This window comes from Rana temporaria, chromosome 1 (assembly GCF_905171775.1).
Source record: "Rana temporaria chromosome 1, aRanTem1.1, whole genome shotgun sequence".
NCBI classification, from domain to species: Eukaryota; Metazoa; Chordata; class Amphibia; order Anura; family Ranidae; genus Rana; species Rana temporaria.
Window position 1 is genome coordinate 293,590,641 of NC_053489.1, and position 25,806 is coordinate 293,616,446.

Genomic DNA, 25,806 nt, shown 5'->3' on the forward strand with positions numbered 1-25,806 from the left:
GACACCGTATCCGCGGTCCAGTACGACCTTCGCTTGGGGGGTCCTTGACCCAAAATCCTAACGGATCTAGCAAGATCTCTGACATTTCTGCCTGGAACGCGACATCGTTCCAGCTGCGAAATGTACCCCAGGCACTTCCGCTATGGTGTTAGATTGGAATTCTCGTTACCCGCCCAATTCCATCGACTGACGACTGCACCGGTCAGTGTTCCTGGCTCTTGCTCCCTTATGGGATCCTTTCTTTCCCCAGTCTGTACGGGGATCTGCACCCTCTATTCACGACGCACGTCCTACTTCTCTTCGCATGGTTGGGTTTTCGGGGTGTCGGTCACGGACAGCAACCTTTTCTTTTATAACGGGGGTTCCACTTGCCTTGATCTAGGCCTTGGGACTAGATATACATTTCGATCATCCGGAGGACGCTGGGTTAGTTGGTGATCAACGACAAGTTAACCTCATGAAGCCGTTCGTCTGAGATGACCAACTACCTGGTGGACTCGTTTGAGTCCGGGAGGTCCTATAGCTCCCCTGCGCCTTCCGCGCTACGAACTCGGACTACCGCTCCCTTGTAGACTTACTACCGGTGGGATAACACCCATGGTGTACCGACTTAGTAAGCGTTAAGTTTCAACGCCCATCACACCCAGGGTATCAACGCTCTTGGGAGGTGATCAGTGATCCTGACCACGCGCCAGGACTGGGGGGACAATCTCACTCTGTCGGAGGTTATTGTCGTTTGAGCTACTGCCCCCTCGTGTCTGATTCTGTCAGACGCATATCGGGTGTCACGACGTTGGCCATTCCAGGCGTCGGACCCCGCCTCGGAGTCGGGGTTTTTTCCGTCGTGCGTAGGACAGCGGCGGGACTTCATCGGTTTTTTCTACCCGTTCTTCCCCGCACATCGTACTCCGTTATCTACGGATTTCTTAGTCCTTCACGGTCCCACTGCGATCTTCGCATCTCTTCCTACTCCTCATTCCTACGCTAAACCTCAGTTTCCGGTTTCCTCAGCTACGCTAGCCAGAGGGGTACGATCAATCATGGAAATGGCAGGGTCTTACGTAACCCCGTGGGCGCCCACACCTCCAGAGGAGCGGTGGCTCCTAGGTCATAACCCCGGGCGGCTCCCTATAGGATTTACGGCTAGCGGCGGACTGGTAACCACGATTGCTTTCCGCCAATTCTGCTTGGATCGGAGGAACACATATCTATATCAATTTTGTAGTTGTTTCATTTGTTATCATCTATATATGCATTGTTATAGCTTTGAACTTGCATAAGATATGAGCCTCCTGTCTGAGGTATAATTCGAGATTTTCCTAGCTTGTGACGGAAAATATTGATTATATGAAGACAGGAGGCGAGTATCTTCCCTCCCGACCCAACCCTGTCACGAGGTTGTCTCTCTCTCGTTCTAGACTGTTGAACCACACACCCTGCAAGTCGGAGGCTGATACGCCCCGGGAGTTCGTTTTCACTAACCCCGTCGGGATTGCTGTTCCGTTTCGATCCATGGGTTTAGTTCACCGCAGATGGAGGCTCCTACTACGTTCCAGATCCGGAGTCGGGATGCCGTTGACTGAATCCGTTGGTCCATGTTCCTGAAGACGACTGACCGGTCGGCTCCGAATGGTTTTGGTTTTCCTATAGTCCCCGTTGGGATGAAGTTGGTCCGGATGAAGTTGGTCCGTGTTGGCCTTGTCCTTTCGTTTCCTCCAGATTCAGATGTTGTGTTCCGGTCGGAAGGTTCCCGGCAGCCGCGGAGATGTCTAATTGGACTTTCAGTTCCTGTTTACACTAATTCGCATGAAGAAAGAGGAATAGGTTACCTCAGACAGTCCCTTATATAGGCTACGGTCTGGGAGGGGCTACGCTGGCCCAGGGGCTGCTGGGAAGGGTAGTTCTTTGAATTTTTTCTTTTAAGTTACAATAAATGTTTACTGTATTTCTGCTATGGGCATTATTAAAGATAGATAATGCATAAGATACTCGCCTCCTGTCTTCATATAATCAATATTTTCCGTCACAAGCTAGGAAAATCTCGAATTTTGTCCCATTTTAGCTGCATGCCTTATCCATTTTGATAAATGTTCTTTATATAATTTTCCATGAATGTTTGACTTTGCTCATCTGTCATTAAATGACATGGAGAAAAGGCTGATAAAAAATAAAAAAAAAATAAAATGCACAATTTTTTTTACATATCTATGTTGTGTTGCCATGCTGCTACTATCACACAACCCTATTAATGAATGTCACTGTTTGTATTAATTTTGATTATCTATTTTTTAGGAACATCATTGTACTATCAGCCAGGTCTCCTCTTTGGTGGAACTTTAGAACATGACTGCAACAACCAACGTTCAATTGGCTACTATTTGGAAAGTCTCATCTGCCTAGCCCCTTTTATGAAACATCCATTAAGGATTACACTTCGTGGGGTCACTAATGATCAAGTCGATCCCTCGGTAAGATCTTAACCCAGAGTGAAAGATTTTCTTTTAATCAATCAAGCTAGTTTACAGTCTGGGAATTAATGCCCTCATTGTTTTTCTGTGCCCTCTTTTCTGCTATATCATGTTGACTGACAAGTTACACAGTGAACAAGTGAGAGCTTTGTTTTTTGGTTTTTTTTCTCGAGTGATTTATCCCTGAGTGCTCAGTAGAAGGGTTTTGATCAAAGGGAGTTGCAAAGCAAGCTTCTTTAGCTGATTTGTCATGTTATCTTTGAAACAAAGATTATATACCATTATAGAACACACAACCTATATAAAGCAGTCTCATTTGTTTTTTTAAATGCCTAAATCAACCCAAAATCTTACATCTGGCTTTAGATGGTTTAAACACCATAGTAGACCATCGGAGCGCTCTTCCTGCCATTTAAACTCTGCAGTTCAAAACACATTTTTTCTTGGCTCCATTTCAGCCAGTTGATATTGTGAGGTAACTTGCTAGAGTAAGGCTTGGCACCTGTTGCTTAAAAAATGAGGACTGTTTCTCTCCCCTTATTTTTTAATGTTTTCTTTTAAAGGAGTTGTAAAGGTTCATGTTTTTTCACCTTGATACACCCTATACATTAAGATGAAAAAATATTATCACCAGCCCCCCTTCTACTTGCCTGAGCCCTGGAAAGTTCTGCGTCGTGAACATCCTCTTCCTTTGCCTAGGCTTCTCTGCTCTTCATTGGATAGATTGATAGCAGCGCAGCCGTTGGCTTGTGCTACGGTCAATCAAATCCAATGACATGTGGGACATGGTCAAGTCCTGTACTCGGCAGCTATGGACGCTGAATGCAGGACTCGGAGCACACTCGCAAGGTGACCCCCTTGGGAGAGCGCTTCCCAGAGGGGGTTATCTCAGGCAGGTAGAAGCAGAGAGCCGCCGGGGGACCCCAGAAAATACCATTCGTGGTCAGTCTGTGCAAAACGAGCTGCACAGTGAAGGCAAGTATGACATGTTTAAAAAAATAAATAAAAAAAAATGCAAACCTTTACAACCACTTTAAGCTTTTTCAGATGTACTACCACTGTACTGTGGAGCTAGTGCTTTCTCATTAGACAAGCTAGTATGCTCTGCAAACATTTGTGCACCTTGTATAAAATGTCCCTTTGTTAACCACTTAAGGACCAGTGCACGACTATATACGTCGACATAATGGCTCCTGTGGGCAGATGGACGTACCTGTACGTCCCCTTTAAGATGCGGCATTGTGGCCTGCCGTGAGTCCGACTGCGGGTCCCGCGGACGCGATGTCCGCGGGGGATACCTGCTATCGTCTCACAGCTGATGTAAGCATTTTCCCATTCTTTCTCGTGACAGGACACTGATCACAGCTCTCTGTAATTGAGAGCAAAGATCAGTGTTGTGTCACACATAGCCCATCCCCCCCCTACAGTTTTGAAGCTTCTCCTAGGACACACTTGACACCTTCAGTGTCCCCTAGTGATTAACCCCCAGTAATCGGTGCATTTTTTAGCACTGATCGCTGCATCAATGTCAATGGTCCCAAAATGGCATCAAGTGTCTGCCATAATGTCGTCATGATAAAAATCGCTGATTGCCGCCATTACTAGTACATTTAAATATTAGTAAAAATGCCCCAACATTATCCCCTTTTTTTGTAGACGCTATAACTTTTGCGCAAACCAATCAATAAACGCCTAGTGCGATTTTCTTTTTTTCTTTTTTTTTTCCCAACCAGAAATATGTATCGGCATTTATATATATTTAATTTTTTTTATATATATTTTTTGGGGATATTTATTATAGCAAAAAATTCGAAATTGTCGCTCTATTTTTGTTTATAGTGCAAAAAATAAAAACAGCAGAGGTGATCAATACCACCAAAAGAAAGCTCTATTTGTGGGGGGAAAAAAGGACATCAATTTTATTTGGGAGCCATGTTGCACGAGTGCGCAATTGTCAAAGTGATGCAGTGCCAAATCACAAAAAGTGGTCTGGTCTTAGGCCAGCCAAATGGTCCGGGGTTTAAGTGGTTAAGTATTTTTTTTGTGTTTTGTAAATCTAAAAAAAGAAATGGGATTAACCATAACGTTTCTTTTTAAAATGAGATCCTAATTGCATGAAATATTTATACTTTATTTATTTTTTATTTCAAAGGTGGATACCCTTAAAGCCACAACTATTCCTTTGCTGAAAAAGTTTGGAATAGATGGTGAACATTTTGAACTGAAGGTAAGGTTGCACCTTGTATGATGTGCACATTATCCAAAGTAAAGGCATAGGGTGGTAGTGTTCTCTCTGTTGACCACTTGCTGACCACCAAATGTATAAAAATGTCCTGCAAGCAAGTGGTTATAACAAGCTCACGGCTGCTTGTGCAGCCCTCAAATACAAGATCAGTTTGATCAGATGCTTTACAAGCCAGTAACCGAAAGTCGCAAAATCCTTGTCGCTTCTAGTCTCATTTGCCACAGAGGGGCAGACACAAATTTACCTGCCTTTCCCTTGTGGTCAACTGCACCAACAGGTCGCAGAGGTCCTGGGCTTCTTGATTGCATCTTCTTTTTTTTCTTTCATGTTGCAACCAAAAATGTTAAAGCGGGGGTTCACCCGAATTTTTTTTTTTTTTAACATTAGATTGAGGCTAATTCTGGGAAGCACAATCAGGTGTTTTTTTTTTTAAAATCAATGCAGTACTTACCGGTTTAGAGAGATGTTCTCCGCCGCTTCCGGGTATGGTCTTCGGGACTGGGCGTTCCTAATTGATTGACGGCCTTCCGACCGTCGCATACAGCGCGTCACGAGTTGCCGAACGTCGGTGCGGCTCTATACGGCGCCTGCGCACCGACGTTCGGCTATTTTCGGCAACTCGTGACGCGCTGTATGCGACGGTCGGAAGGCTGTCAATCAAATAAAAACGCTCAGTCCCGCAGACCATACCCAGGAAGCGGCGGGAGAACATCCATCTCTAAAACGGTAAGTACTGCATTGATTTTAAAAAAAAAACACCCGATTGTGCTTCCCAGAATTAGCCTCAATCTAATGTTAAAAATTTGTTTTTCGGGTGAACCCCCGCTTTAAATGTATTTTATTGTGTTTGCCCATCACATAAAACCCCAAAGTGGCACATATTTGTGGTGGAAGGAAAATGATAAATGGTTTTCAATTTTTAGTAAATGGAGTTCATCTGTGTGTAATTTTAATCTCAGCATAAATACAGCTGTTCTATGAAGCCCTCCAGAGGTTTGTCAGAGAACCTTGGTGAACAAACTGCATCCTGAAGGCCAAGGAACACACCAGACAGGTCAGGGATAAAGTTTGGGAGAAGTTTAAAGTAGGGTTATGTTTTAATAAATATCCCAAGCTTTGAACATCTCGCTGTTTAATCCATCACCCGAAATTGGGAAAAGTATGGCACAACTGCAAACCTACCAAGACATGGCCGTCCACCGCCGCCGTCTTTATACTTTGCTAGTTTGATGCTAAATACCATTGTTATAGCAGCAGCTAGCTGCCATAACCCTGGTATTATAAAAACCGCGGATTGTGCGCTTTAAGATAAAAGTGGTCTCGGTGGTGGACTTGCCGCAAGAACACTTTTTATCGGGGGCGGGAGAGCCTCCTATAGCCATGCTCCGGTTGTCTCCACCGCTTACCAAAGCCGACAATTGCGTCCCCTCCACTCAATGCATGGATGCAGAGTGAGGGAAAGATGGGTCCCCGCTCGGCTTCATAGCATTAAAGGGCTGAAGCGATGTCAACCGTTACTTTCGCCCAATGCTCTTAGGCTACTTTCACACTGGAGTGGCATGGTCGGTAAAGCACCACTATTTTTAGCAACACTTTACCGTAGTTTTTGCGACGCTTTTCGGCTGCCAGTGGGGCACTTTTAACCCCCGCAATGGAGTGAGAGAAGCGGCTCTTTCAGGGTGCTTTGCAGATGCTATTTTTAGAGCTATAGCGTCTGCAAAGCGCCCCAGTGTGAGCCTTAAAGTGGAAGTTTTTTTTTTAAAGGACGGTATAAAAATGTTGAAAATTTTAAATATTTAAAACCAAACTCGCGCGCAGAAGAGAATGCATACGCAAGTCGCGCCCGCATATGAAAACGGTGTTCAAACCACACGTGAGGTATTGCCGCAATCGTTATAGCAATAATTCTGGCACTAATTCTGTAACTCTAAACATGTAACCTGTAGAAAATTTTAAACATTGCCTATGGAGATTTTTAAGGGTAATGCTGCTTACACACAACCGTTTTTCATGATGTGAAAAATGCATTTTTTTTTAATGTCATTAAAAACGACAGTGTGTCGGCTCCAGAGCATTTTTCATGACGTGAAAAATGGCCATTTAAAATTTAGAACATACTCTATTTTTTTGCGTCGTTTTTCATGTCATGAAAAACGGTTATGTGTGGGCTTTAACAACGTGAAAAAAACGGGCATGTTCAGAAGCAAGTTATGAGACGGGAGCGCTCGTTCTGGTAAAACTAGCGTTCGTAATGGAGATGGCACATTCGTCACGCTGTAACAGACTGAAAAGCGCGAATCGTCTCTCACCAAACTTTTACAAACGCAGCCCCCAAGGGTGGCGCCATCCCAATGGAACTTCCCCTTTTTTATAGTGCCGTCGTACAGGCTTGACAAGAATCAAGTCCAAAAAAAAATTTGTACGCGGCATAAAAGTTTGTCTGTACACTTTTCTGGGAAATAATGTTTAATTAAAAAAAATAAACTTTTGTCGCAATTCCACAAGTGGGCACAATGTTGAAGCATTACATGTTGGGTATAAATTTACTCCATGTAAACCACCAATCTTTCAAACCATAAGAGGCTTGATTCTTAAGTAGTTAATACCGCCTGAGGTACACAGGAAGTCTTTGACCTTCAGGTTATACTGCTGTCTGCTAGTGGATGGAATAGGAGAATGTGAAAGACTAACCTATTTTTGCTTGCACCTTTTTCCCTTTTCTCTCTGACCTTTTTCTTAAATCAAGACTCTTCTCTACACCTCTGGTAGAGCTTTCCTCCATCATAGCCATGCTTTTAGAGTGCTAGTTCCTGATTCTGCTGGACCTCGAACTTTGCAAGGATAGCCTGAATTGACCTTTAAGCACTGGGTTTTGTGTAGGATGATTTCCAGACTCGTTCTTTTACACACAAAACACTTTAGCATTCCAGAACTGCTGGTCTTGCCACCTTTTGTGAGTTGGTCGATCGGGCTAACCTTAGGTGCTACCTCCACTACATAGGCCACTGCTTGAAATTCTCGTTTTTTTTGTGGGGTTCCACTAAGAAAAGGGGTTAATGCTGTTGGGATATAATGTGGATGTCATCCACTTGTACACTTTGTTCTCTTTCTAGCCATAGAGCGCTAACTAAGCATCTCCATGTCACTCTGCTGCTTGCTAAGAGCCACTCACTTTTGGTCACCTCCAGCTATCTGATCCTCACCTGCTACCAGCTTGCCTGTGTTTTTGTGAGTACCCAAGGCTGCTCCTTGTACCCCTAGCACCAAGTTCTACACATGGAGGGGACAGTCCTGTATTCATTAGGGCCCCCCTGTTTTTGCTCCCAGAGCTGCAGGCCTAGTCCCCAGTTCTGTTGTTTTTCTTAGGATTTTTAGTGTTTGCTGTGTTGCCCACTTCTCAGCTGAACAGCTTTTTGGACATCCTAAAAGACTTTCTAAATCTCTCAATGGAAGAAAAAGAAATTAGGATTTTTGTACTACTTGTGAAATCCTTTTCTTCAAGACCATTAAGGGCATAAGTCATACCCCTCCGTTTTATGCTGCATATGAATAAAAAAATCTTTGCGCTTGCATATATCCTCTTTAGTGTATCTGCTAGCACCAGCTTGTGATGCGAAGCCCAAAAAAGATGCATATATACTATTTACTCCATCTCAGTAAATTGCCAAACAGCACTACCCCCTAACCGTTATCTGATGAAACAAGTTGGGTGGGGCCCTCGGGAGTGACATCATGCACTGCAAACAATTGGATGGATGAGCGGGAATTAATCCTAAGCAGCCCATAGGAAATCTATGCACTTGTAATATATGCGCTGTGAAGCAGTTTCAGGCTTTTGGATGTTGTAAGTAGATGGATAGATTTTATGTATTTCTACATGCTTCATGGTTGTCTGGAGCAGTGGCAATCCATTGGCTAGGGCTACGCCTCATTAACTCTGAAAGCCCTGTTTGACCATATGCTGAGAGAGATGGTAAGCAGCCGATTTCTCTTCTACCCATGGGTGTATTGTGTGATTTTTGGAGGATTTGCATTCCACTGGATTCTTCTTCTTTCCTGGACATTTTTCTGTTCTCAGGATTTCTGGGACTTTTTTTTTTATGCATCGCTATTTCTGTGACGCTGTTTAGTATTTTCTGTGTTAATTGCTGTTTGAGGATATAATGGCACACGTTGGTTATGTTGATTTATGCTGCATGCAGACATCCTGATGGTTAGATGGTTATACCTAACTGGCCCAAACATTTTGTTTGCCTGTGTCCAAACCTCCTGTAGGTGGCAATATAACTCTTGGATTAAAGACTTCCTGTGTCCCCTTAAAGGAGTTCTCCAAGCTAAAACTTTTAACCCCCGCTGTGCCCGGGCTGTAAAACTATACAAAATAAACTTTCACTTACCTGCCTACGATCCCCCGTTGTTCCGATATCGCCGTCCCGGTCTGTTCCACTTCCTGCGGGTCGGTGACTCACAGTGCGCTCAGCCTATCAGCGGCCGCGACGGGACATTGCTGCGGCCGCTGATAGGCTGAGCGCACTGTGAGTCACCGACCCCCAGGAAGTGGAAGGGACCAGAGAACGGGACGGCGATATCGGAACAACGGGGGATCGTAGGCAGGTAAGTGAAAGTTTATTATGTATAGTTTTACAAGCCGGGCACAGCGGGGGTTAAAAGTTTTAGCCTGGAGAACTCCTTTAATGGATTGTAAGAAAAGGATTTTATGGTGAGTACACAAGTCCTATTTTTTATTTATTTTTTGTCTTTTCTAGATTGTGAAGAGAGGAATGCCTCCTGGAGGAGGAGGGGAGGTAATCTTTTCCTGTCCAATAAGAAAGGTTCTGAGACCAGTTCTTTTAACAGATCCCGGCAAAATAAAGCGTATCCGAGGAGTAGCGTATCCTTTTTACTTCAGCAACTTTAGAAATTCTATGCATTACTATATTATACTGACAGTCTTCTGTATGGCTCCACAGTATTTACATCAGATGCTGCCTGTCTCTTTTAGACCACATTGAAATCTAGTCTGGAGAGACATCCAACAGTGGCATGCTGCAGTCCTGGGGAGTTTAAGGCCTAGTTCACCTTTTCTGGCAGAATTTCACAATTTCACAGAATTTCAGAATTTTCACAATCAATAGAAGCCTATGGTGTTTTTTATTTTTTTTTCTCCTGCCCAAGTCATGCAAATATGCTTATCTCTCCCTTACCTTGTTCATTAAAGCTTTGAATCTTCACCTCTCCGTTCAAAATGTTGTTGCAGTCTTGATTTCAATGGACTGCCCTACATGCGGAAAACACGGCAAAGTAGCTCATGGGGCAATGTTGGCACATTGGGGTATGTGCATTTTTGCTCTCAACAAAATGTTTGCATCTGCTTTTGAGGTGCCGTTAATCATTGATGGCACCCAAAGTGCTACTAGTTGATTTTAGGTGTATAAAGGTGGCCATACTCGATGCAATCCAGTTGTACAATTGTTGTACAATATCCTTTTTAGATTTACCAAAACTATATAACATGCCTATCCAATTGGTCAGGCCCTTGAATTACATAGTTGCTCGTATGTCTAATGGGGATTGTACAATTAGATTGTGTAGTGTATGGTGAGCTTTACAGATGTCTAGGGACACTCTTCTCCTGTTTTCAGTACTACAGCTCTGCCACACAATGGTTGTTATGTAATCGCTCAGCTCCTGCACACTCTGCCAGATGAATTATCTATACAAGATGACATACAAAATGATCAATCAGTGGAGTGTATAGAGGAACAGCGCTCACTGACCGCCTTCGCTGGAGAAGCATAAAACTGCAGAGGTGGGTGGGGGCAATCTCCTGGAGGGGACGGGCAGGTGCATGGTGTGTGTTAATGAAGTCAGCTGCTGAACTACTTCCTTAGTTCACAAACAGTTATCACGTCCCAAATTCCAGGACGAATAGCATGAATTAATGGAAAGTTTTTCAATAGGAGACACTAAAGGATGAGGCAACGCCTGCTCTAGGATATATAGCTTTGCTTTTCTGCAGCAGAGGTACCTTTATAGTTTATTGGTACACTGGGTAGCTTTAATTTAGGGGGGAAAAAAGTGCACTAGGCCTTTTAGATACAAACCTTTCCTTGACATAGTTCTTGAATGAACACTAGTCTAACATTTTTTCTTTTTAATTTCTAGTTCCCTATGATGTCTCTCGATACATTGTGCACTAACTCTGCCTATTGGCTCTTCCCTTTGGAAGCATGCACAGTGTATGGGTTTCATGCAATACATTGATGCACATGCTATATGAGGGGGGCACTATTATTGATGCAACTCTGGTTTTCAGTTTACAATATCTTCAAGTTAAAGCGGAGGTTCACCCTCAAACTGAACTTTCTAGCTATCCTATCTGCAGCCTTAATAAATCCTTGTAGCGTTGTCATTTTTTTTTAAATCTGTACCCTTACCTGTATTCTTCATGACTTCCAGGTCTTCTTCCCTGCGGGGAGTGGGCGTGTCGCTCCTTTTCCCCGACGACTCTAGGCGTAATGGGATCTGTGCGCAAGGTCTCCTGGGAGTGACGTTTCACAACTCACAGGAGACCATCCGAAATAGCTAGGTGTCACTTGACGCCGGAAGCGGGTCACATGACTCGCAAAGCGCGTCATGTGATGAGGGCGTCAAGGAATCAGGAAGTGTTTGCTTGTGGGATTCAAAATGCCCACAAGCAAGATGGAAAAGCACAGGAGTATTTTTTATAAGTTATTTTATACGAAAACGGAGCGGACGGACGTACGAGCGGCTAGCAGGTGAGTAGTACCTAGCTAGCTATATTACCATGCATTGCACATTTAAAAATTAAAAAAAAAAAAGCAAAACCCGCAGAACCTCCGCTTTAAACATACATGGTCCTCTCTTGCTTCTGTGCCTCCTTTTTATTTCTTGTTCTTTTTATTTATTTTATTTTTCCCTGGTCTTTCAAATCTTCTCAAAGTTCTGCTGCTTAGGAGAGTTGCGCAAAAAGCCTAGATATACTATACCCTCTGTAGATGAGAATTACAATACATTTGGTAGTCCTGCAATGCTAATACGCATAGCCTTGCTAGGTGTACTAGTCTGCTTGCATGTATTGGCCTGTGTTGCTAATATGCATGTGCATTGTCTCAAACACAAATTGCACATTATATATTATTTATATCTTTTATTATGCTCATATTGCAATAACAGGTTTGATATTATAGCTGTAAATACTTATTTTACCATTTAGGAGGGAAAGTTGAGTCGGGGGGCACTGGGGAGATCTCTTTGCTATTGATGGATGATTTATTTTATGGTTGCACAATTTGCGGATTATGATATGCCAGGTCTCGAAATGTTGTGATCATACAAAAGTAGAGTGCTTTGAACTTTTTAAAAAAAAAGCTTGTCGATGTGCTGATTTCTTTCATCTATGTTGTACACCATAGGCAGTTATGAGTCGTTGCAGCACCCTTTTAATCATATGGTGGATTTCAGTGTGGTGTGAGAGGAATACACCACTTGTAAAGGATGCAGACTGGCCCTGTGTGTGTTTGTTTTTTTTGTTGCTTCCAATAATTTGCCAAGTGAAATTACAGTATATCTAAACTGAAGATCAAAAATGTATATTGCATCTTACCAGCGTTTAGATGTGATGGCTACATTAGCATTCTTCTTTCAGGGCAAGTACAATAAAAAAAAGTTGATCTTACCAGAAAACCAATGTCTTTTTTAAGACCTTTTGCAAAGAATGAACTTTGCAGTAGTTATCCACCTTCCTTGTTCTCTATGGGCTACAGAACTCCTCCCCATATGTTAGAGAGGGTGTTCTGTAGTCTTAGAGTGACAGTGCAGCTCCACCATAGATATCGTTTGGTGAATGAGTGTTCGCAGTAATGATACTGGCAGGACCACCAGGTAAGGATAAAAAGTAAAGGGGGGGGGGGGGAGAGATTGTGCAGCTAAATTTATTTTTGTTGAGTTAATATAGTATAGAGAATCACATTTTTTTTTTCTTTCCAACAACAAATGACTGCTATAATTTAAACTCCTTCTTGGGTGGGGATTGAAATCTCAGATTTATTCTCATGCTTGAAGTAATAATGACACATTAAAGCATTGTCTGGTTATGCGAGCAGCTGTGTGTTTTGGAGACCTTTTTAGTTTTGTGTGGTGATGAGCCGCCTTTTTTTTGTATTTTTTTTTTTTTTGTGCTGTTGCTGGCTCCTTAACCCTTGACCAACAGATATTCAGTTCGAGTCTCTCCACAAATTGGCAACCGAATTGTGGAATCGGCTAGAAGTATTCTAAATAGATTTATTCCAGATATTTATATACACACAGATCATCTGAAAGGGACTCATTCCGGGAAGTAAGAATTACAGAATATATTCTTGTTGTAAACATCAGGATCAAAAGATACTTTTCATTAGAAAACATGTTTTTTTTGTTATGATTAACACTGCAGTTGGAACAATATGGTATAACTGGGAATTTTACACAATAAATCCCAAAATGGTGAGGGATTTTCAGTATTCCTCTTGTATTATGTGGTTGTGTTTTTTTTTTTTTTTAATATAAAGCTCAACTGTATAGGTAATGGCTTTAACGCTTATGCTGTATCATTTTTAAGCTTAGTATATATCTAAAGATGCCTTTTTAAAGTTGTCTTTCATTTCCAGGTCTCCTGGCTTTGGTTTATCATTAGTGGCAGAAACAACTGAAGGATACTTCCTAAGTGCTGAACTTGCATCAAACCCTCAGGGACAGGGTTCTGTTGTGCTACCTGAAGATCTGGGGAAGAACTGCGCTAAGCTTCTCTTGGAAGAAGTATACAGAGTAAGTAGATTCGGTTGTCTCCTAGGACTCAATGTTCTTTCACGCTCAAAACTTTTATATTTGCCTGCTGTGTCTTAAAGGATATGGTCGTTTTTTTTTTCTTTATGAAAACTTTCCATAAAATCTACAGACACATACCTTGCTGTCCTCCATCCATGTTTCCAAATGTATCTATTGCTTCAGTCTTCCTAACAGACTAGAGGTCATGACACAGAAAGGAGTTTAACCAGCTGACCTCAGCACACATACTGCATCATCTACCTACCCACTCCCAGCTGCACGTTTTTAAATGAAATTTAATCAATCAGCGATCACCCTTCTCACTAAATACACAATCAGATTGCATAGTGTATGACCATCTTTATACAAGTAGAAGGGAGTGGACAAACGCTCAGGCTCCATTCACATCTGTTTCCTTGCATTTCAGAAATGCGCTGCACCAAAAATTGCAGTAGAAAATGCACCAAGCTCCAAAAAAAAAAAAGCTATTTGCTGTGTGGAGGGCAGCTCATTCAGGTGGATGGGCTGCCCTATGTGTGATGAGTGAAATAGCTCCAAAAACCCCCACACACGCAAAAAAAGTGAGAATGTGAGTGCTTTTTAGCAGATCTGGGCAATGGTTGTGTTTTTCAGGCTTGTGCAGTAGGGAGGGCCTAGTAATGCTAAACTAGTGTACTGACTGGTCTTGGAAACACTCCCTGTATTACTTTCCAAATGTCAGCGTCTGCTTGGCTTTCTATACTCGTGTCAATTGCAAGGCTTTGTTTATCCGCCTTTATTCCGGAGTCAGTTTGCCATGTTTTTAGTCCAGCATTTGGTTGGTTTTAGTTCTCTTATATCCGCAACTTATTAAAAATAATTTACAATATAGACGTGCTTGAATATGGAGGTGTAATAATTGGGTGCAATATTAAATGTGATATTAGAAAGAAAAAAAATTCTTGCCCAGACAGTTTGACGTTTAACATTAATTTTCTAGCCTGCACTAAAAACATTATTGCTGCCCTTTTGCAGCCCCATAGGGTAGATTTGTAGGAGTTTTGTCATTAAGTTGTGTAAAGATTAGCATAACTCTAGCAGTGAACTTCTTATTTGCTCACTTTTAGGCCCCATTATCCTCCTGCTCATCAGGGAATCTGTCTGCTGATACCTGGGGAGCAGGCAGATGGCTGGGCCATGTCCACTCTGCTTATGCAGAGACAGACACAGCCCGCTCTTCTCTATGGGCATCAAATGAAAATGTATGTGTGCCGCTCAGACTCGATGGGGAGGGGGTATATAGGGTGCTGACGGGATGTAGCCTGTCCCTGGCTCCTGCAAGAGTTCAAAGAAAGAGAAACCTCCTGGAAGTCGCACAGCTATGTGTTTCTCTACTATTGTGATCTGTTTTGTGAGGTATCCCCTCTTCCTGCCTCCCCCCCCCCCCCCAAAACATAAACATGTTAGAGGAAAAAAGGAGGGGGCGCACAAGGGGAGAAGGGGGAGCAATTTGGGGTGCTCCACCCCCTACAGTCAACATGTATAACATTTAATCAAATACATAATCGTAATGTTGTAGTTTGTCACGTCTTTATCATAACCTCAGGTTTTACCTTTTGGAGGCATGAAAACTTATGACATTATCCCATTTCCCTTTCCTCTTTTCCTTCCTCCCCCTCCTTTAATCGGTGGCAGGGTTGTGTATTTATTATCTTGATATATTTGGCCTCTTTCTATTTCTAGAGCATAATGTCTCCACCCTGCCCATATTTTCCTAAATTCCTCCTGTTGGTTTCTAGTCTTGGACACCCACCTTTCTGCTTTCATTATTACCTCAACTTCCCTTTTCCATTCCTCAAGGATGGGACATGTTTCCTGTTTCCAGTACCTAGGTATTCATTTCTTGGCTGCATTTAATAGATGTGGTGTGACACTTTTTTTTATAGGATTTTTTGGCTCCGGTAGTCCCATAAAACAAGAGATGCAAAGTTGTTGACTCTATAGGTATGCTGGATATTTTTTTTGATCCATGGGATCACCTCATTCCAAAATCCTCTTATTTTTGGTCAGGACCTCCAAATATGGAGAAAGGGGCCCCCCTCTTTACATCCCCTCAAGCAGTGGTCATCTGCTGATGGGTATATCTGTGCTAATCGCGTCAGGATTCGATACCATCTGGCCATGAACTTGTATGACCTCTCTTGGATGCGCTTATAGAGGATGAATATGTTGCTTCTATAATTTTTTATTTATTTTTTGGTGATAGTGTAAATATATGATCCAGTTCCTTTTCCTATTCTTTGCTAAAATGGGGGGTTGTGGTATTTTGTCCACTCAAAAAAACAATTTCAAAGTCCTTATGTGGGGCTTCTAGTTTATTAAAAAAAAAAATCATCATTTGGTAATATCCACCCTGCCATCGCCATGTCCCCCTTGACGATATCGGTTCAGATTGAGACATTAAGATACCCCTTGGGGCGTACCTTGAACGCATTGTATTCCTGTCGGATTTCCATGGGCCCAACGCTCCCCTTTCCTCGCTAGGGGGGGGGGGGGACCATGGATACCCTCCCAATGGGGCCAGTGGGGATGTTCTAGGCGCCTATTTGCCAGTTTTATGCATTCTGTCCCACACCAATGTGTTCAATGTTAGTGGTGATATCCATTTTGATAGTCCCCTGGCCTTGGATGGTATCCATGGTGCTCCTGCTAAGTTTCTGCCAACCAGACTTTCCTCTATCCAGACCCACGCTTTATATGGGGAGTCATGACACCAATTTAAAATGCATCCTAAAGGCATTGCTCTATAATAAAGAGCTATGTCTGGGAGCACCCCTCCCTTCCCTTCTACGCAGCATATTGTATGCTATTCTAGCATTTCCATCCTTCCATACGAAAGATGTAAATCTGCGTGTATATTAAAAAGTTTGGGGGAGTGCTTTTGGTGCGATTTTCAGGATATATATTAGTCTGGGTATTACATTTATTTTAAGGGTAAATATCCTACCAAACCAGGTTAGTGTGTGGCCTCCATCTATTCAAGTTCTCTATTATCTCTATAACCAGGGACCGTAGTTGCGTTCATACATTAATTTTGCATCTGCCGTTTATATGTACTCCTAAATAATACAATGATTCTATATTCCATATAAGAGGATATGTTTTTTGCAATTATTTAGCTAGTGGTTTTGAGAGATGGAATAGTAGGTCATCCGCATATGCTGATGCTTTGTTCTCTGGGGCCTATTTCCACCCCTATTATTCCTTTGTTTTCCGTTTTAATAAAGCAAGTAGAGGCGCAATAACTTGGTAACCATATATGTCCCAATGGAATCTGCAATAAGACTAAATAAAATGATCTATATTGGATCTGAGATCGATCCGTGGGGTGTACACAGTCTTAAAGAGTCTATGTAGATGTGGTAAAAAAGGGTAAAAAACTTTCAAAGGAAGCATGCAGGGCTGCCATCATAGTGGAACAGAAACCTTGTTCCAGGGGACTGCAAGAAAACGCAAAGAGAGGTGACTCTGAGTGCAGTCGTTTTTACAAGAAAGCTTTAATAGACCTAAGTAATTCAACTCGCATTTGAGTAGAAAATACAGGCATGGTAATGGTATGTCAGGGTGACACTTCGGATTCCTGAGCCATGTAGTTTCTCGGTAGCCACGGTGTTCCGAAAGATGAATGCAGCCAGCTCCAGCAGGTGGCCTCAGAACGAGGTGTGGAATGCAGGGAACATGTCTGATAAAGGAGCGCGACTGACCATACATTGCAGTGCACACGAAACATGTCCATTATTGGTGACGTCATCCCCTGCTGCCTGCTGTTCCCTTCTTTCTATGCCTCGTTCTGGGGCCACCTGCTGGAGCCGGCTGTATTCATCTGTCGGAACAACACCGCGGCTGCCGAGGAACTACATGGCTCAGGAATCTGAAGTGTCATCCTGACATATTGCCACGCCTGTATTTTCTACTCAAATGTGAGTTGGAACCACTTATGTCTATTAAAGCTTTCTTGTAAAAACGACTGCGCCCAGAGGCGCCTTCTTTGTGCTTTGTTTTCCGTTACTACATAGGAATGGTTCTAGGGTCAAGGCAAATCATATTGGAACACGTCTTTTAACACCCTCCACTCCATAGAGGAGAGTGGAGGGTCTGATCAGTCTGCTAGTGTGAAAGGGGCCTTTCTGTATCAATATAACAAAACACTTTCAATACTATATTTAATAATTCCAAAAAAGTTAATCCTACCAGAACTTTTGTAAGCTGATAATTTCCTGTTCTCTTCTTCTGTGACGGCGCATTCAAAATGTATTGCGTTATCACGTGCATTTCTGCAAAATGATGGTGTGAACTTTTACAATTGCTTTAACTCCCCAGCATATACCAGAAACTGAAACGATTTTCAGGGTATTAACTCTTTTAGGGCCGGTTCACGCCAGTGCGCTGTGTGATATTGCATGTGATTCGCACTGCAAATCACATGCGACGTCCATGCGATTTCAGCCATAGATAGTATGGCTGAAATCGCATCGCATTCAGACCAAACTCGCACAGGTCCCTTTTCTTTCGTCTGCACCAGAATCGGATCGCATGGGTGTTCACACCTATAAGATCGGATTCCCAACAGACAGTTCACAGTGTGATATGCGAGCTGAAATGGGGGTGTCATTAACAATGTATTGACACTCCCCAGCAGTTCGCATATGCCAGTGTGAACTGCTGTGCGAGCCGGGTGCGATGGGGGAAACCACAGTGGATTTGCAGTGTTCCCGCATTTCACTAGTGTGAACCCCAGCCTAAGATGAACGCATCCAAGTAGATCATATGATGTTTAGGTGCATTAATAACAAGTTAAAGTGTTACTAAACCCAGGACTCTGTATTCATTTTGTCTGATCTCCCACAGTACATGCAATTCTTTTAGTAAATATAAACTGCTAAATACCTTTTCTCATCAGCGGTATTTAGCAGTCCTTTTATGTCTGTTTTAAAGCTTGTAGGAGGAGTTTTCATTCTTATGACTGACCTATGAGGCTGCAGGACCCCTGACTGTCTGGACAGTGCTGATTGGCCCTTTTGCTGAACACATGCACCCACCCAAGAAAAAAAACTCTCTAGCAATGCACACCAAACTGAACATGAGCAGATTGCCCCCAAGGCTCTGTACTGTCTTTGGGTACTGTGAAAGAAGGGGAGGGTCAGAAGACCCGACCAAACAGCCTTTTACACAATGTGCAGGATTAACTCCTTAGCTTCCACAGTGAGTATAACTAGCATGATTTACTGCAAATACACACTGATTTTTACTGTTGTGGATTTAATAACCCCTTCAATCCTCACAAAAATATCTCTAAAATAGTTCATGATAAACCTAATGAAAGCATGTAATGTCATTTCAATCAGGTTGTTGGTGTTAAGGTTTTCCCAGAAATGTCAATCGTGTTTTTGTGTTTTTATTACTGCTGGTATCTGCAGTATGCAATGAAGAGCTTGGAATACAAACATTTATGCTTGTATACAGACTGCACAGTATGATCTGCTCTGTCATTGTTCCCAGGACAGCTGCCCAAGGTCTCTGTGCTGGCAGGGATCATCCCTGGCTCTAGAATGTCACAACCAGATGCAAATTTAAACCAAGAAAAAATTCCATCAGTGTCACTTTTGTGCTGCTTCTTCCTTTGTGTCTAAAAGTGTTTTGTATGAAGACCGCTGCTGTTTATCCAACATCAGAAGACATTGAAATTTCAAGGTAACATTACTTTGTAGGAAGCACCTTCATTCATATTTGGTTTTAGTTAATTCCAGTATAAGACTGCTTGCCCAGAAAGCACAACCAACTAGTGACAGGGTGACTCTAAATTATTTAAAGTGCAGGGACAAGCTGCAGCGAAATGACTATACCTCCTGTATGGAATGCTGGAAAGGGTCGCTTATGGCATAGCTTTGGATTAGAACACCTATTAGTTTTTTTTTTTTCTTTTAGTTTTTTTATTGCTGTCTGTGCCCCCTTTAGGAGAGTCATCCTCTCCACTTGTCCTGTTTTATCATTGAAAGTAAAAGAGGGGAGGGGAAATCTTAGGCAATGGACACTAGTTCTGGTGACCTGGGGAGCTACCATTGCAAGGATTTCCTCTTCCTGTTTTGACTATAGGGCAGGAAGTGAATGCAAATCTTCCCAATCGAACACAGATGGCAAAAAGCAATTGACTGGTTATAACCCTCCCTTGCTCGTATCCAAAATGAAGAAAAATATTTTTTTTGTTAAAGGGTTCTATGTGTCAATATGTGGTATCTCAAATACTTGTGTCTTAGATTAATGTCTTAGGTTAATGGACAAGTTTTCCAGTTGCATGCAACAGAATCTGGCAATTATTTCAGTCAGTTTAGAATTTAAACTTTGCTTATTGCCAAGTCGATGCACATGTCCACGCTATGACTTTATGTCTGCATTGTTCTACTAAATTGTATTCATTGGCAGAGGGTTCTGGCTGTTGGCACTTGGAAACATATCGTTCGTAACTCTTACATAAAGAACTGCCTCCAAACTAGTTAACACAGGGCACTTGTCTACACTCTTGCTACATAGACTATTCAGAGGCTCGGTTTTATGTAGCTCATTTTTAGTGTTAATGGTTTTGTGCCACCTTTAAAAAAAAATGAGGAATTTTTTTGTTGCTTTGCAATTCCCTTCATCATTAGCCTTGTGTAGCTGATAAGTTTTTTGCAAAGGTAATGGTGTTGAAAAAAAGACAGATCATCCAGTTCAATGTGTGTGTGTTTTTGAGCCTAAAACAACTTCCATACTCCTGTATAATCTGCTCACTGAGGAAAACCTCAGTGAGCAGCAACACGCAAAAAGTACATCGGGCACAATTTTTTAAATTGCATAGCTCCAGGCTGCATGGTACTGCAGTTGTAACGGTCATGCCCCAGTTCTCATGGATGAAGCCGTTTACTTACTGTGTTCTCCTCTGGAAATCAACCCTTGTGAAGTGCATGTTTAGCACAGTATGCTCCCAGGAACTAATGCATGGAATAGAGACTTCCTGCCTTCTGGGTACATGCTCTAACGTTCATGCTGCTTGGTGCACCATCCGGGTACAGCAGCTGTCAGCTGCAGGGCATAGGACACCTGTTCCCTCCACCAACAGCTCCATGCACCATGGCTACACACCCAATGTACATGGGGGCTTAATACTAATATCTATGCAGAGTTTTTAGGATTTTGTGTAATTTTATATTTACTAACTCTGTCTAATAGGTTTACATTTGAAATCTTATAATTCAGTCGAACTTTTATTATTCTACTGATAAAAACCGTCTTAATAACATAGACGGTCCGCATTACTTACTACTTGAATACCCGTAACACAAGCAGATGTGTGCCTTATTCCCTTATATCTCCTTATGCTGTGTCATACTCGTATGTTCCTGTATGCTGTAAACAATCTTACCTTTTCAATAAAAAGTTATTTGAGAAAAAATAAAAAAAACACTCTTAATTTGTAGAATCTTTGTGTATTGCAACTCAACAGTCCTTAGATGTGGTGACAGCATTAGTTCTCTCTTTTCAAGCAAAGTACATTACTGAAAGTACGGAAAAATCTGTTGAGCCTGCCAGAAATCTGCTGTCCTAAAAGTGATATCCACTCTTTTTTGTGAACTACAAAACACCTTCCACTTATGTTGTAGAGGAGGGGAGGCGTTTGTAGTCTTATCAGGAAAGCCATTTAGTGTGACAATGCTGCTTTTCCATAGATGCAGTGCAGAGGGTAAGTGTTGCCATTCTCTAATCAATTTCTCGATCTATCCCTTCCGCCGCTCCTACTGGGCCTCTAGTCTCACCAGGAGACCCGATCCGCGATGCGCCACTTCCGGCACACAGAAACGGATTGTAACGAAGACATAAACGGCTGTGTTCCAGTCTCCTGAATGTAAACACGGAAGCGACGTCACTTACGGTTTATTCTGCTGCCAATATCGCCGGATTTAAAAATATATACAGTATTCAGAATTGCAGTTTTTGGCGATCTGAATACTTTGAAGTGCAAAGGAGGGATTGGAGGTCTTATTAGACCCCTGATCCCTCCATAAAGAGTACCTGTCACCACATTACTTTAACAATGGATGTTTACATTCCTTGTGACAGCAATAAAAGTGATCACATTTTTAATTTAATTTTTAAACACAATTTAATAATATAAAAATAAGAGAAAAAACTTTATGTAAATGGGGTTTAAATCGCACATGTGAGGTATCATCGCGATCATCAGAGCGAGAGCAATAATTCTAGCACTAGACCTACTCTGTAACTCTAACCTGGTAACCATAAAAAAATAAATGTATGCGTCACCTATGGAGATTTTTAGGTACTGTTGTTTTTCGCCATTCCACACGTGTGTGCAATTATAAAGCGTGACATGTTTGGTATCTATTTACTCGTCATAACATCATCTTTTCACATTATACAAAAAAATTGGACTAACTTTACTGTTTCGTCTTTTTAAAATCATGAAAAAAAACTGCTTGGTTTTTGGCTGCTGCACATATTCATCTTCAGTCAACATTCAACTGCATGCTGTATGATCTCATTGATCCTTTTTATCTGCTCATGACTTGCTATGTACCTATATCAGTATTATGGTCTAAATTCTAATAAGCTACCTTCACCTGCTTAATGGCTCGTTCACACAGGCGCTAAGTCCTCTCAGCGTGAAGAGCCATTTGTTAACTTTTTGTATTAACAATGAGCTGTGTGCAGATAGCCTATATAAAGTGAAAGGATGCACATCGGCTATATACAGACTTGCCCGCACAGTTTGAAGGTACGCAGAGTCTGTGTGCCTAGGGCCATGTTATCTGCCCATGCATACCTGTCAAACTCGGCTATGTGCCTGTGTGAACGAGCCCTGAGGATTATATAAAGAGACTGCGTAGTAAAAAACTTCTGTTCTTTCAAAATAATGCAGTTCTCAGTTTTGACCACTAAGGGGCAGTGAAGCTACACCATAATTGCTGAGCCAGAATATCTTAAATATTGCTGCTAGTTTTATTGATTTGGTGTTTCTTTTTTCCTTTTATTTTTTTTATTTTTTACAACTAAATGCCCTTGGATACTTGTCTTTGTCACAAGATAGTTTTGCTCTGATTGTTGAAGCTTCGACATTTGTGTAAGAAATCAGTGTTTACAATAAATTTTCTGCTGTTGCTGTTCTTGTACCCAGCCCTGGGGCCTGCTCTCCCTTGACCACAATCTAAAGACTCACGTGTTTGTGTTTTTCAGGGAGGATGTGTGGATTCAGTGAATCAGAGCTTGGTGATGCTGCTTATGACCCTGGGGCAGCAGGATGTTTCCAAAGTCTTGCTTGGACCTTTGTCTCCTTATACGTGAGTTTGCTTTTGTGATATATTGACTGCTGATCCAGATAATTCCTTTTATAGCCCTAGATTTTATGTTTTTAGCTGGGGATGGTGGGAATTTCTAGTGATCACTTGTGTTTTTTTTTTTTTTACACTGTAGAACCGCATTTCCCTGGCGGAGTCTGAGAATGTGAACTGTCCTTTTTCGGTTATCATGGTACCGGTACTGTATATGTAATTGGTACAGTACTGTGATAACTGAAGAATGGTGGTGCCATCGAAAGACTGACTGCACTTTGTCTCACTGAACAGAATATAAACCTCATAGGAAGCATAATGTTGCTGCATACTTATTGGTTGATCTTTCCTGTTAACAAATGCTAGTTTTTATTCCAATTCATGGTGTTTTCTTAAATTCTAAACTGTAGCTTTTGATAAGTGACTAAATCCATAAAGCTGGCTAAAGGCTGCATAGTGTTGCCAAGTAACTGAAGGAGGGAGTGTTCCTATTTTGCTGAAATGGGGAATTCATGTTTTTCACTCTGTTTTCCTGTGTGTTTGGCAGGATTGAGTTTTTGCGGCATTTGAGGAGCTTTTTCCAGATCATGTTTAAAATTGAGAGCAAGACCTATGAAGAACGTAAAGGAGCAGAGAAAGTGCTGTTGACCTGTGTCGGCGTTGGATTTTCCAATCTTAGCAAGACTATAAAATAACATGGAACTTGGGCTTTGTGAGCGCCTTGGTGAGCAACTGAAATGTCCCGTTGGCTGTGCACTCTAACGGCTTACTGGGCCAGTACTGAGATGTTGGGAAACAAGTCTTCTTTGTTTATTACTTAGGAGTCATCCTGCAATTCCTCCCTCAAAGGGCTGGGTAATCTAAAACACACATTGTCATATATGTACAAAAGACTTTTCACATAACAGATTAAAAATAATTCTGGTGATAGGGAGCTATTCAATATTATTGAAATTGTCATATTTAGTTTACTTTTGCAATGCAAGTGCAAGCTTTTTTATTTTTTTATTTTTTCCTTAGATGTAGTAATCTGATTTAAATATAAAGCCTAAGTTTGGTCTATTTTTTTTTTTTTTTTTTAAATGGACACAAGGCACTGTTTACAATAAATGAGAAGTGTCCCTTGTACTGCAGACAGCAGTTATCTGGTCCACCCCCTTCCCCCACAGCCAAATTCTTCCGGTACCGCAGAGGTTAATAAGGCGCCAAGGGACCTGTCCTGCACTCGTCAAGAGTATGGTGTTCCTACATGTCTAGAGCATGTCTCATTGCTGACAACTATAATCTGGCTTTTGTGAATGGATGGGGGTGAAAAGCGCATAGTTGGCACTCTTGACAAGTGCATGCAACAGGGCCATCGGTTCATAATAACCCATATAACAATGGAAGATTATAGCTGAGAGGATCTGAGGGCAGAGGATTTAAACTAAAACTGCAGCCTGCAGAACATGGGACACTTTGCATTGATTGTAAGTACAGCCCCCTGTGCTGATTTTCTGTTTTTAATTGACCAAACCTGGTTTTTAATTGCAGAATGGAAAAATCTGATAGTATCTCAATAAATTTATTTTTATGTTTTGCCAGTTTTTCCCCAGAAAACTGTGCAGTACATTAGTGCCACTTGTGAAGATTTGACAAACGAATACACATATTGGGTGGAAAAAAAAAGTTCTGATCTTTCCTGAACAGGAAGTAATAGAATAGTCTCGTGTTGTACCTTCATGGATATTTTAAAGTCCAAATATGCTGCTGGCAGCTTCTTTGAAAAGGAAATAAACTTGCACAATAACTATTTTTCAGTGTGTTTAAGTAGGAACCTGGCTTGTTTGTTAATCACTTACTTCCCTCCCCCATTGACTGCCTTGCAATGCTGTAGATGAGCACTGCTAGTAGTCTTGCACCAGCCTACTCAGATGTTTTAGTTGGAAGGATTCTCTTTCATCATATTAAATGCGTGCGTGCATGCACAGTGGAAACTGGAAACTAAAACATATCTGATTTAAAGTGGAACTAAAATATCTGAGCATCACAAACCAAAATAGCTATTTAAATTTTAATATTCAAAGCAAACTCGCCCATCCATCCACATCTGTGCTTTATTTTGTTAAATCACTTTGGAAAACATCCCTTAGCATTTCTGGCCGTGGCCATCTTGAGTAAGGGCAGATGATTAATTTGGCATCCTGGAATTCATCTGCCCTTTGCTCATAAATGTGTTCAGATGAGCGTGCTTGGCTGAGAAAGCTGCCTCCTACCGATGACAAAAAATAAATTAAAAATGCCTACGAAGGCACCTGGGATGTATGACATTTTTACCTAGTCCAGGAAGCAATTGAAGAAATTAAAGGGGGAAAAAAAAGTTAAAGCAAGAAAATATATATTATATCTTTGTGTCTATTTACTAATGCTAGCGGCATAAGGATCAAACATATTTTTATTTGATACTTTAGTACCACTTTAAATCGGGAATAAACAGCAGGCAGGCTTTTATTGCAGAAGAGACATTGCACTGCCTCTTTGGAAATAAAATGCCCGCCCTGCCTGCTTGCTGTTTTCAACTGCATGCTCGGCTTACAGTGCCAGAATGACTAGCTTCTGCGCATGCACAGAAGTGACATCAACCCCCGCCAGCCTATGAAGTGGCCCGAAGACTGGCATTCAGAAAAAGGTGCCAGTGAGGGATAGTTTGGACAGGTAAGTATTCACTAGTTCTGCTTTAAGCTTATGGGCACCACAATTTTTATTTGGTTTTACTAAGGTTATTCTACAATGTGGATGTACCAATTTAGTTATCGTTTAACCACTTAAGGACCAGCCCATGTACATATACGTCCACAATATGGCACGTACAGGCACATGGGCGTATGGGTACGTCCTCGCCTATTAGCGGGTGGGGGGTCCGATCGGG

The 25,806-nt window shown here is 41.8% G+C and overlaps 1 protein-coding gene across 4 annotated transcripts in view; it reads left to right on the forward strand.

Moving 5' to 3' along the window:
• Window positions 1–25,806, forward strand: part of RCL1 (RNA terminal phosphate cyclase like 1) — a 53,838-nt gene that overhangs the window by 25,955 nt on the left and 2,077 nt on the right. For 2 of the 4 annotated variants that reach the window (XM_040357426.1, XM_040357455.1), the window contains 7 exons: window positions 2,293–2,468; window positions 4,621–4,695; window positions 9,480–9,604; window positions 12,947–13,072; window positions 13,383–13,539; window positions 22,804–22,907; window positions 23,446–24,690. In XM_040357426.1, the coding sequence (XP_040213360.1) occupies window positions 2,293–2,468; window positions 4,621–4,695; window positions 9,480–9,604; window positions 12,947–13,072; window positions 13,383–13,539; window positions 22,804–22,907; window positions 23,446–23,593 (911 nt within the window). In that variant the 3' untranslated portion in view covers window positions 23,594–24,690. Of the gene's footprint in view, window positions 1–2,292; window positions 2,469–4,620; window positions 4,696–9,479; window positions 9,605–12,946; window positions 13,073–13,382; window positions 13,540–22,803; window positions 22,908–23,445; window positions 24,693–25,806 lie in introns of those variants that run through there. The other 2 variants (XM_040357446.1, XM_040357437.1) reach the window with 2 other exon arrangements.